This window comes from Dromaius novaehollandiae, chromosome 1 (assembly GCF_036370855.1).
Source record: "Dromaius novaehollandiae isolate bDroNov1 chromosome 1, bDroNov1.hap1, whole genome shotgun sequence".
NCBI classification, from domain to species: domain Eukaryota; kingdom Metazoa; phylum Chordata; class Aves; order Casuariiformes; family Dromaiidae; genus Dromaius; species Dromaius novaehollandiae.
The window spans coordinates 133,247,922-133,260,947 of NC_088098.1; the positions used below are offsets into that span (position 1 = coordinate 133,247,922).

General features: G+C 38.5%; 1 protein-coding gene across 1 annotated transcript in view; it reads right to left on the reverse strand.

Annotated features, from left to right (window-relative positions):
• The window catches only part of SMS (spermine synthase), a 64,409-nt gene that overhangs the window by 13,691 nt on the left and 37,692 nt on the right, over nucleotides 1–13,026 (reverse strand). The window contains exons 4-9 of the mRNA XM_026120695.2: nucleotides 12,636–12,700; nucleotides 9,741–9,916; nucleotides 7,566–7,720; nucleotides 6,668–6,757; nucleotides 5,555–5,669; nucleotides 4,957–5,036 (exon numbers count right to left, since the gene is read on the reverse strand). Coding sequence (XP_025976480.1) covers nucleotides 4,957–5,036; nucleotides 5,555–5,669; nucleotides 6,668–6,757; nucleotides 7,566–7,720; nucleotides 9,741–9,916; nucleotides 12,636–12,700 — 681 coding nt within the window. The remainder of the gene's footprint in view (nucleotides 1–4,956; nucleotides 5,037–5,554; nucleotides 5,670–6,667; nucleotides 6,758–7,565; nucleotides 7,721–9,740; nucleotides 9,917–12,635; nucleotides 12,701–13,026) is intronic.

Here is a 13,026-nt window from a genome sequence, read left to right on the forward strand (position 1 = left end):
AAGCAACAAAAAAAAAAAAGCCTCTCCATCCTAAAATTGGGCACATGTTTCTGTATCCCTTAGAAATGCAAATAAATAGTCTGAGAAGCCTTTTGCAGGCAGTCTCTCTCTAATGTTAAAAAACTGCTAGCCAATATTAGTTATCAGTCGGCACCTAGTGGTGGAAGGATATTATGCACCAGCACTTTGAGTACCACACCTTGGCATCCCAGGAGGACAGCCAGGGTATATATTAGAATAATATGCAAAGAAAGAAACTGCTGCTAAGAAAGCTATTTTGAGAGTCTCAAAGGATAAGCATAACTAGGTAAGTAATATTTACCTAGAGAAAAGTAGCTCTCTTTTAATTTCTCTCATTGTTCATAACATAATGGCTGTATTTCAGGGGCAATTACCAATCCCTGAAAACACCAACTGTGTCTTGCACAAGCATTTTGTGATTGCTCCAAGTATAACACCTGGGCATCCCAAAAAAATAATCAGGTTAAACATCAGAATAATATGCAAACAAAGAAACTGATATTAACAAACCTATTTTGAGAAATCATAACCCTGAGCAAAACACGATCAGTGTTTTCTTAAAGTTAGCTAGACAAAAAACACATCTGCATTTCTAAAGCCCACTTCTCTTTCATACAGTTGCTGAGTTTGACTTTTGCCAAAGGGGGGGGGGGGGAAGGTGGGTGGAGGGAGGGGGAACCCAAAGTCTTCTTCACCTTCTCCACACTGTGTAACTTCTTATTTAGTTAATTGTTTCCTTCAAAAACCTGATCTAACATGCTCCTGGAATTACCAGGATGTCCCTCAGAATTTTTAGCAAACTTTGTACCAGAACTTCTAGTTGGCTGGCTGCCAAGTAGATTTCAAACAAAGCAATGCATGCGGGTTTGGAAAAGAAGTGACACCTGGCATGTCACACTTGTGTAAGAATTATTAGTACCATCAAAACTCAAGATAATTTATGACCTGTAAATGCTATAGTACACACCACAAGCATGAGTGAAATATAAGATAACTGCTGACAAGCACAGATATTAGTTTAGCTAAACAAAATATTTGCCTGATCTATGTTCATGAGGTGAGCTACAAATGGAAAAGAAATCCTGTTACAACAAAGTGAGATTTCACAATAAAGTGTTAGCACTTTGGTCAGTGAAACTTAACTTTTATAGTCAACTTGACATTATTGCAATGCAATGCATTAATGCAGTTCTACTGGCATCAGGATTAACTGCTTTTATTCAACATTTCCAGGAAGAGCTGGGCTTAAAAATAAATAAATAAATAGAGGAAAAGCAAGCATTTCATGTCACTGCATATAAACACTGAATGGGTAACTAAATTGCATGTCCAGGAGCACTTCTCAGCTCTCAGATCCAGGTATACACACCATTCCTCATTCACTTTGGTTTCCACTGAAATGAGGGATATGAATCAGGATATGAATCAGAGGAAGCTGTAAACATTAGGAGCTTTTCTTAAAAATTCTCAGATGCACATGGCATCCTAAAATTGAGTGCCTGCATTATAACCTGCAAGATCTAATCAAAATCTACAGCCTGCCAATATTCTTTAGAAAATCCATCAACTGTGCAGAAGCAGACAGACTCACAGCCAGTTACAGCAACAGCACCATCCATTTTGTCATCTCCTGCAGATAAAAAAGCAAGCCATCATGCCACCTGCTCAACACAATTCTGTCAAAAAACAGATTATTTCTGTGCTCTGAAGCTTTGATGAACTTGGATTTTAAGTCAATTAATCAAAAGTACCATTATGTAACCAGTTGGCAAGTGGGACCTTTTTTCCTAGTTAATGCATGCTATACTATCAAACATTAATAGTAATTAAGAAATATGAAAGATTTCTGAAAGTTCAAAGCTTTATCAATCAGTGTCACACACAAAAGGCTCAATTAGTTCTCAGTTAGGCTGCAGACAGTAACTAGAACTCTATAGGAAAGTATATTGAATGGGACCAGAATGAGGTTATGCAGCAACCTGAGGTGCTTGGCTATTTTCTTCTAGCACTCTATAGACCACCACCATCTGTACTGCTTCCATGTCACCAACTTACTAGCAACTGTTTTTATTTCCAGAACTATTTGAAAGACTTTTACCAACCAACACTTCTGGACTCTAGAGCACTACTTTTAGAGATCTCTAGACACTGTCTGCTGACTGTATGCTGTTCCTGAGCAATCCTTGCAGTGGTCTGCTCCTAGCATAATACACCTTTCTGTTATTACTATCTACTGAGAAATGCCTCAAATCCATTCATGTGCTAAACAGAAACATTTTGCAAAACCTGGGCAGAGGTAAATGTGAACACGTGATGGGCATTTCCATTTATTTTGCTTGATAGTGGCATTTAGAGTCAGGCAGCAATACAATGTGAAAGGCTGGCATTTTGTAAACAGAGTTCTACTTTTGCATAAGGCATCAACACTAACAAGACACACAAGGTAACCTTTGCAGCTAAGGCCATCAGAGGACAAGTTACTGCAGATACTTGAAATGTTAGTACAACATAAAGCCAAGACAGAATAAATGACTATAGCAACTGGCCAACAAGAGAATGGCCCTTTTGCAACATCTTTTCTATGAGGCGACGCATTTCCCTATTACTGGTTAAAGCAAGGCTTTAACAAACTGCTGGATGTTCCCCAGCTGCTGCTCTTGATGACATTTCATATATTTTATGTTTTAGAGAACCAAAAAAACACTTCAAGAAACTTGGGAGAGGACACAGATGCAGGGAGAAACCCTAAGTCTTGGGTTTTAAAACACAGCTGCCTTAAAAGGAATGCAATTGCTTCAACAAGTAAAATACAGCCTACTACCTAAGACAGGCACTCTAGATACAGACAGCTGGAACAAAGTAACTGAAATTGCCAGTATTAACACACACAGCCAAAAAGTCTAGTATTTATTAACTAACATACCAGAACATTCAAAATCCTAAGAGTTTTCAGTGTACAGCCACACTCAGCTACCAAAGTTGGTAATGGTCATGTTTGAACTTCTGTCCACAGTCTAACCAAATGCTTTGGATATCCAGCTCCAGTTAATTTAATTCAAAAGCTATTTTAAGAAAGATATAGAGAGCTGATTTTATTTAAAGTGCCCTTAAAAGTTTGTAATCTGATCCTACAAGGAACAATGTCCTTCATCAGACTCAAGTGTGAAGAGGCTACAAGGACTATCAAACAGGCTGAAAGAGCTGAGCTAGGAGGCCTATCAGTAGATATATAGATAGCCCTGATAGCTATTTGCCCCAGTATTCATTTTCCTCCTTTCAAACCCCTGAAGAAGACAAAGTTGTCTAAGAACACATTGCTTCTATACTCCAGGCCTTGCTCTAGCTACCAATTAGCCACAAATCCCAATCCAAGGCACTTTGATTTTAATATTATTCATCTCTTTCCTGCCCTGCCATGTCCCACCCCACTGCTCTGGGGCAGAGAAACTTGCGCTGCACACTTTCACAACAACTTAAACCACCTTTATTAAGGCTGGCTCAGTACTGCCACACCTTCTTGTGCAAGCAGTGATGCTCAAGAAGCTGAGTTATTCCCTTCCATCAGGACAGGATGGGCAGCAGGGCTGCACCAGCCCTGACAAACACTGGCTTCAGCTGATGTGGAACTACCCCTGCACCCAACCTGCCACGCAGCCATCACACCAGCTTGCAGCACAGGCCGCTTACCAGAGTTCCCTTCTGCAAAGCCATGACACAAGCCTGTCCACAGATATACATCTATATATCCACAGATAAATTAAGCTTGTCTTACTGTGTATGTTATAGGCATGACAACTGCAACACAACTGCTTACTCTATCCAGAAGATGCAGTCTTCTGAGAGGCTTTGCTCTTGAAAGGAATGTTTACACTACTATTATTAACAGAATAGAAAAGCTATTAAGATTTACAGTGTGATATGACTGTGTTCATCATATCTCACATCTCAACCACAAGATTAAGAATCTATCCTGCCCACATAACCACAGCATTTTAAAATAAAGCAGCAAATTAATATTGCCAAAAACCCCTTTCTATAAGTTTTGCATTTCTTTATCAACCTGTCCAATTTAACAGTAAATCAGTTCCTTTGCACACCTCAGAAGGCTAACTCTTGATAGGAATAAGGAGTTCAAATGCATAAATTTCAGCTAGGTTAAGAACTATTTCAGAGTTTAACAAGCAATTTCAAAATGCTGCATCTGGATGCTACACATTTCAGAAGACTAGTTAAGGTATGTGCGTTATGCAGAAGAAATAAAACTTCAGAGACACACTTCACTCAACTGTCTGCTGGTCTTGTTATGTTTTTATACAACATAATGTATGCAAAATTCAGAATTACAGACAGAAAGTATCTTTAGATGAAAGCTTTACCACAATTATATTATACATGGGGTGGGTATACTGTGGCAAGTACATAAATCTTAAATTATTTCCTTGTGATTAGAGTTGGATTAGAAGCTCTCTATAAGAGGATAAAGTCTTATTTGAACTCTAGAAATTTCTTCACAACATGCCACACGTTATACAAATAAACTAAATGTTCAAAATCTGCTTTCCAGAAGCTAAACCAAAGTTTTATTTTGGGAATGGACAGGAAGCATGAAGAAAGTATTTACTCTCAGTTGACTAATTTTATCCTCCCATTTGCTTCACCAGTGTCGAATTCTCCTATACCTTTATAAATGACATTTTCGTATTTTACACTCTACTGCTGGAGCCATTAGCACAAAAATCATGTTTCTGTTTATAAAGTACATCTGTTCTGCTTTTTCGAGAATTGCTTATAGTTAAAATGTTCTGTAGTATGACTGATTCTTGAAATTATATTTTTAAGTTTAAAGACATTTGAGATTTGGGGGTTTTTAAGTATCCGGTAAATGTAGATTGCAATACATTTACAGAAATCCTTCTTTACATCCAGGTATCATACCTGTGTGAAATATTTTCCATCTTGTTTCAAGACTTTCATTGAGAGGTCAAGAATCAACCGCAGAAACTCCCACGTGGAATCTGCATATACAGGATTTAAAAACAAACCACCACATTACTGGCTTATTCATTATTATGCATCCAATACTTGCACACATCTGTTTCAAAAGTAGCCATGCCATAGGTATAAACAAAGCCCAACAGCAGTATTGGTGGAAGCGAATGCCTCTGTTTTCCTTTAGCATAATTTCCTGAATATTTGTCAAAGTATGAAGGGGGGGAGGGCGAGTTAGCTTGCATAGCCTGGAGCATGTACTGCCCAAATACACTTTCTCATGAGTTACATGAGTTCACATTATCCTGGAATGAGAGCACAGCGCCAAAACAAAACAAACAAACAAAAAACAGACTACTTATTTTTCTACAGTATTCAAGAAAGAAAAATTCAAAAAAGTATTATCTGCATTCTCTCCCTCCCAGACTTAGTACTAAAAAACAGGCAGAAATCAAGTTTTGATGGAAATTGTTAATTAATACGAAGCACAGCATCAGAAGTGTGGAAAGTCCTCAAGTTTAGGAAAATAAATTACAAGATTAACCTTCTTCTGGAGATGTGGAGATTGGAACAGCTGTCAGATCATTAATTACATAATCAAACATCCTTCCTTCTTTGGCATACCTCTTCAGTACGGGAATACAGTCTTCAATTAGAACCTGAAAGAGAGAAATACTGTAGTTAGTCCTCAAAATATCCTAGAACTGATCAGATAAAGAAAGAAATATGGATTTACAGGAATTAAGATGGAAAAAAGTACAAAAATTAAATTTGAGGTTAACTACAGGCTCCATTTTCAACTTTTTATACCATATAAAAAGAAGGTGCAGTTGTGGGAATTATGACAAGCATAAGGCACCAGAAGACTGAACTTCCTAGCTCTGTTGCTGATGGCTGGGTGACCACTGCTCCCCCAAACGGGGGCAACATTTACTGGTTGCCAAAGTACCAACAAAGTAAGTTATTTGGATGAAGGGCACTGACTCATGCAAGGTAGCATGCAACACCTCTTAATTTTTTGCATGCTTTTTTTCCACTCACACCTGCAAACTGGTGCTTCTGAGATGCTTAAGGACCATTAATGAAAACAGAAAGAAAAGACTTCTGGTAAAGAAGTCAGACTTGACCTGCACATAGAAAACATTAAAACCTGAACTGCTGCATTACATGCATTTTTTTCTTTATGGTAAGAGTGTAGTAAGAGATTTTGACCACAAATCAAACAAAAATATAAAGCTGTGTATAACAAATTTGTATCCAAGTATATTCTCAACAGCGCAGGACAACTTTGCTTAAACAAACATTTCTTCTGCTCTCTCTTCATCAGTTTAAGAGCTGATATTCAACAGTCTACATCTTTATTGCTACTTCCTCTGTGATGGCAATATACAGTATCACACGTCACATTACTTAAAGGCTATACTTTTTCAAAAAGAGTTTGAAGGTAGAGAGAGAAATACTTTGAAGCTAATGTATACTTCCAATACAAACACCACTGCCAACTACTGATGTTCAGAAATGTGTGTGGGGGGGGAATTCTTCCCAAAGTGAAGAAAATCAGAAGGCTTCCCCTAAAAACCTTCCCCACAGCAGTTTTCCAGGCTAGATCTAACTGTATTTGAAATGTCCCTTTCAATAAAAGCAGAATAAAGATTACCTGATAGCATTCTCCTTTCAGATTGTCTAAGACATCTCCACATGTTTTACGCATGTATTTTTTACACCCGTCAATCACCATTTGGTCAATGTTTGAAGTTGGTTAAGGCACTTCTCATTCCAGAAATAATACAGGCAGCAAAGTTCCCTTTTCTTTATAAAGAAATTCTCAAACAAGATGAAATTACAACAGAATAGTAAGATATATAAATTGTAATAGCCAAGCTTATGTATTCATCCCCAAATTCAGTGAGAAGTTTAAGAACAGCTTGTTTTTGTTTACAAGCAGTATTTCCGGCATCTTATTGTTAAAGCTTGAAATATAAACAATAGGATGCTATATTTTTTTAAAAAAACACAAAGCTAAAGCAGGTTAGACTGCATTTTTAAAACAATTATTTTTAGCTTCTAGCAAAGGGGGCCCAAAACCTAGAATAATCTAAATTTTAATGGTAACAGTGGGTTTACATTACAAATGATATTTAGACTGGGGAATGTTGAAATCTTCATTTACATCATTATTTTTGCAAGATGTCATCTTCAAATAGGCTGGAATAGATCATTCTGCCACCAATACAATTCACCAACTCCTGACATTTCCATTGATTAAGTTTGTTTTATTTTTAGGGTGTTTTTTTTTTTTTTTAATAGTTTTCTGGGGAAAAAAATAGTTCAAGAGTTGCAGTTTGGATTGGGAGCATGAACCTATGTACTACATGGTCACTGCCAAAATACACAGTCATTGGCTCTCTCCAAACTGACAAGCAGAAATTTAAATTTAGACCATCTCCTCTGGCAAATTAGTATCAAACAAATTTACCTGTGAAGTCCTATGACACCAGCAGAAAATGCACACTGAATATGTTAAAATGAATTATCAGTCATTTGTCAAAGGATATCTCTACCATAGTGACCATCTTTGGCTTCAGTTTGACTATCTCATATAGTATACCCCCATCACCACCTCCTAGGATAAGCACTTCTTTCCCAGTGTAGTCTTCTTTTCCGCTGCCCATTATGGCTCGAGTATATGCCAGGTCACTCTCTGCCAGGTCTGAATGGAATGAAGAGAAAGAATTGGACAGAAACATTACATCTTGAATTCTCCTCTTTATTAATTGGCATTAATCGACAGGTGACAGAGTGGAACAATGCAGGACCATGTATACAAACAACCCAGCTCTCAGTTAAACAGTTCAGGTACCAGGAGGCTGATAACCTACCAGAGCTAACGTGATCCTGCTCAAAGTGACATACAAGATTTCTGTAGTTCTCAATGCAAACCCAACAGTGACTACATTAGCAGGTGGTATGGGCCAAGACAAGCAGACTTGTATAGCAGAACAGTGGGTACTGAGGACCTGATGTTCACACTATACACACTTCAGTGGGTTTTTAACCTCAGACTAGTTTCAGTCTAGTCCCATGGACTGAACACCCATTTGGTGCTGGCATACACTTTTCAGTATAGTTTCATCTAAAAGGAATCCAAGTTCATGCATCCTGACACCACTCCACAGTGCAAACCAAAGTGGAGCAAGAGACAATCAGGAGATTTTTGCTTTGAAAGCACACTTCTGGCTACTAAAAAGCTGATGTAGATGCACCCAAAGGATCCCTGCACAGAAGTACAACCACTAGTACCCAGCCACCAAGGGGCCTTGCAGGATGACTTCCTCCTGGCTTATTCAGCATTATTTTCAAACCAGGCAATAACTTTCCTTAGCTGCAATAAGAGATTTGAGCTGTAAGGCAAAGCTTTGTGTGGCAGCACAATTGCATATCCTAACATTACACCTGGCAATCAGCACTTAGTTTATAAGTGCACAATGACAGAAGGGCATAGAACAGTATTTTTAAAGTCTGTGGAAAATAAATAGAAAGGGAAACATGCCTTTACTTGTGATGCATGTTGTGACAGTGTTCAAATAAAATTTTATTTCCATATGAAACTTAGATGACAGTTTCTGGCCAAAGTATGGAATATCTAATTTGGTTATTTCAGATGCAATTCTAACCAAATTAGAAAATACCTTGCTGATGAATTCAGTATTAAACAACACTCACAGCTGCCATCTGCACACAGGTTGCCCTGGCAGCTGCAGAATGCTAATTAAATAATTGGAGGTATTTTTGGTGGTTTCAAACTGCTGTAGTCAAAATTCTTAATTACTCCCTTATTAGCCTGAAGTCAGCTATTCTGTCCCTAGACAGGAACATCCCTCATTTACCTCAGTCAGTATTTCTCAGCAGAAACACTGTACAAAGTATACTCCGTGTTCCCTAGGTTTTCTAGGTAAACAAATGGCATTTTTATCCAGCTTTAAAGGACAGGAGCCTATCTCTTCACAAGTTCATTTTGAAAATACAGAAATGAGCAGGCACAAGTACTGGAGGCAAAGAACCTCCCATAAAAGGTTGCGTCACAGTCCTCATTAACTGACAGTTCAATCGAGAATTTTGAAGAAGACAGAGTTGAAAGATGTTCAGCAACAAAGCAGCTAAATGGGTTAAGACAGAGCTGTTCTAGCTGATCTCACTAAGGTGGTAATTCTACCATTACAGCTAGAGAGTCAAGAGAGCAGCAGGTTTACTTTTCCCACTCACCATCAACTCCAGCTTCTTCACATTTCTTTAAAATGCCATTGCATATTGAAGACTGATCAAAGTAGCTTATTTTACTGTCACAAAAAAGCCCTTAAGAGGTGGCACTTACAACAAATGGGGGGGGGGAGGGGAAGGAGGGAAATCAAAGGATCAAGTAGAGTAAGCTCTGGAAGAAAGCGCTCTAACTTCTATTGCCATGTGCCACTTTCCATAGCTAAAAAAGCCTCTGGAAAGAAAAAAAAAAAAGAAAAAAAAAAACACTTTCATGCATTCTAGATTGCAGATCTGGTCTGCCTTTTTTATTTAAATAATTTATACATAGAAAATATATTTATGCATGCATATGTTATCTTTCTATGTCACAACCACATCCCTTAATAATCTATCAAAATGATCTTAGCAAGATGGAAAACAACATCTCTGACACTTTCAGGTAGAAAGTCCTCAAAGTTTGAGACAATACTTACTAACATCCCCACTGAGGATAAGAATATTCCCAAATTGTTTTGAATGCAGAATTTTAATATTCTGATATGGTGAATCTTCATCATAAACAACTTCATCTATGTCATACTCTACCAAGCGCCCATCAGCTGTGGGCCAGTATCTATCAATGATGCCTCCTCTCAGAATGGTTGGCAGTCTGCAGGGGGGGAAAGAAAGAAGAGGGAGAGGGATTACAAAACCTTTGAGAATATTTTTTTTAATTTCCCTTTTAACACTCTGTGGATTCAGCATAATAGATTTATGCTTGCAAATATTATTTGCTTTATTTAAGAAAACTTGCAAGATTTAATGCTCAAGGGATTTAAGAATCCTATTAGCTATATGTCAGATATACACAGCTTGCTAAGGCACAACTGAAATATCAAAGATTCTTCTTTATATGCAACTTCTACGATATGTGTGTGAACCAACGCCTGCCCTAACAGAGGAGATTTATATAACGTACTAGCCTCTGCAGAATAATCAGCCCTTGACGAGGAAACAACACAATATAAAACCAGAGCAATGCAAGAGCAGAACACTGACAAAAACAGTAAGAAAGTCCCTTCCCATCTCCAGCTCATCTAAGAATGCCAACTCTTTGAGATTAGTGAGCCTGGCCCTTCTGAAGTTGTATTTAGAGACATTTTAAACTCACGTAGGAACACAGAAGTGAACCACTAGGGGATTTCAAACTTAGCCAGGTCACATTTACAGTGTATAAGCACAACCCTTGATATTCACATACATAAGATCTTAGCTAGTAGTTTGCATTTACTTTTTAAAGCATCTGTTCAAGCATCTGGCCAAACAGTAGTTGGGGGTTTTTGTTTGTTTGTTTTTTAAACTCCAAATACACGTATGGTTCAAATCAGTGAGACACTGAAAAGACAAAATACATTTGAAATGGAAATGGCTGTTCAAAACAACTGCATTTATTTTTATGCAAAACGTGCAGGCATTAAGTTGATCAAGTTTCCCATATGTACACAATTTCTGAAAATTTAGTTTTTTGCAAGGGAGGGTGCAGCAGGCAGCCAGACATGGAAAAGCTTCTTCCAATTTCGTAGCAATTCTGAATAAACTCAGAAATATTTTGTATCCTCAACGAGCCACAAGATGGCAGTACATGGTGAAAGCAAGAACGGATGTATCATATGCAGCAAAAAAGCAGGAATGATTTCCAGCAGGACTGCTTCACAACATACAGCTTCACCAAAATTAAACATCAGAAGAATACAAAGTGATTTAAAAAGAGATGAGGAGTAGTGGGGTATGTTACAAGATCCCTTCCTAATCTATCATTCTAAGAGGTCCATCTTTCTATACTGAGGTAATCAAATTTATCTGGATCATTCCAGGTAGATTTCTGTCTGATTGATTTTTAACAAGCTCCTCTCATATGGATTACAAACTCCCAAAATAATCTATTTCAGTATTAAAATATCCTCAGAAAGAAACCTTCTCGCCCATATGCATGTATAGAAAGTGATCTATGTTTTGCACGCAGTGCTCCAGGTGACAGTTCATCTGGACTGAGTAGAGCAAAATAACTGCTTCTCTGTGTTTTACATACGACATTCCTATTAAACACCAAAGGCAACATTTACTATTTGATATGTAATGTCAGTTTTCAAATCACTATCACTTTATTTGCGGTCAGCTATAACCTTCAGATTCTTTTCTGCTATGGTACTACTTAGTTGTTGTTCCGTTACAGTTTGCTCCCTCTTACAGAGTTTTGCGCTTGGTTTTACTGAATCTTGTTCGTTTTACATAAAAACAAGAAAAAAGAGAGATCACTTCCATCTCTGAACATGTTCTCTAAAACACCTGCAGCATCTTCCAGCAGGTTACTGCAATAAGTGCTCTTTTTGTTCCAAGTGGCTGGTCACTGCTAGTCATTAGGAAGGCACCAAAGTGAGCTGTGTGTACCCCTTCCAAAGCCCCGCGGAACTCCAGTGGAAAAGTTTTCCCAGTGACAACCAATTATCTGCAGTTAAAGTCCCCACAATTTGACATACAGCTTAATACTTAAGTAAATCAAGATGACAGAAGACTTGCATAACACAACATGTTATCACCCTCCTTTGATTAAATTAATTAAAAAAACCCTGCTTTGTTATAAACCATTTTGATCTTCTTAGCAGGGCCCTGAGCACATGCATCCTCTCTAGGGGTTTGGCTGCCCAGAGCTACTACTGGCTGTGACCCAGCACAGCTGGGTAACCCTGGTCAGGCTGTGGGGACAGTGATGTGTGAGGCCTCATTCCCCTGGGCTCAGCAGCTGCATTTAAGTTCAGATCCTCACCCTCAGTCCTCGCCTGAGCTACACTGCAGCTATGCCTCCACCTGCCCACATCTTTTCGCAAACCTGACCCCCTGGCTCAGCCTCGGAGCCACACTGTCACCACAGCCTTGCCTCTCAGTCACAGTGCTGTGGCTGACCCTGGTCACCATCACCAGCCCAGCTCTGCTTGCCTTGTTCAGGGACTGTGGGACACGGCCCAGCGGGAGAGGTCTCTGTCCCACTGCCACCCCAGCCAGCCCCTGCAGAGTAGCCTGCTCATGCTTTCTGTTTGTACCACTGTTCCCAGTGTTCCCCCCATTTAATGCAACTACTGCAGAAAATAATGAAAGAAATCATCCTTGCCTAACTAGCAACACTGAAAATCATGCTTAACATAATGACAAACTTCACAGTTATACTTTCAACTCTGTAGTAAAACCATTTTAAAATATCAAGGAAAAAAATACACGCACAAATTCAGACTCCAGGCTACTGATTTACAGCAGTATAGTGCAGCACAATTCAGCCTATTACTTTTAACAACTATGCAATCAAACTAAATGTGGCAGTACATATATGAACTTACCGCTTCACCCTTTTTATACTACCATGAAACAATTCTTTCATTCTTTCTTCTAGTTTGTTTAGAAGCTGAAAAAAGAGCAAACGAGAGATGGAATTTACAGAAGTGATCACTTAATGTAAAACATCCGTTAAATCAGGCTATTTAGAAAGCTTAAATAAAAAAGTAGCACCTGCAACGAAAGTCTTCCCAATACAACATTAGAAGTCTATGAATAAATAGCTGGTTGCCTCAGCTTCTTTCCTAGCAAATATGTCCACATTATAACAGCTGTCATCACTGTGTTTTCATTTAGTTGTCCTCCTGGTTAACATGACCAGACCTTTCAGACACAAGTAGAGTGAGAGTGAGTGAGAATCCTGGAAGGTTTCATTCCTCTCTTAAGTGATGGATC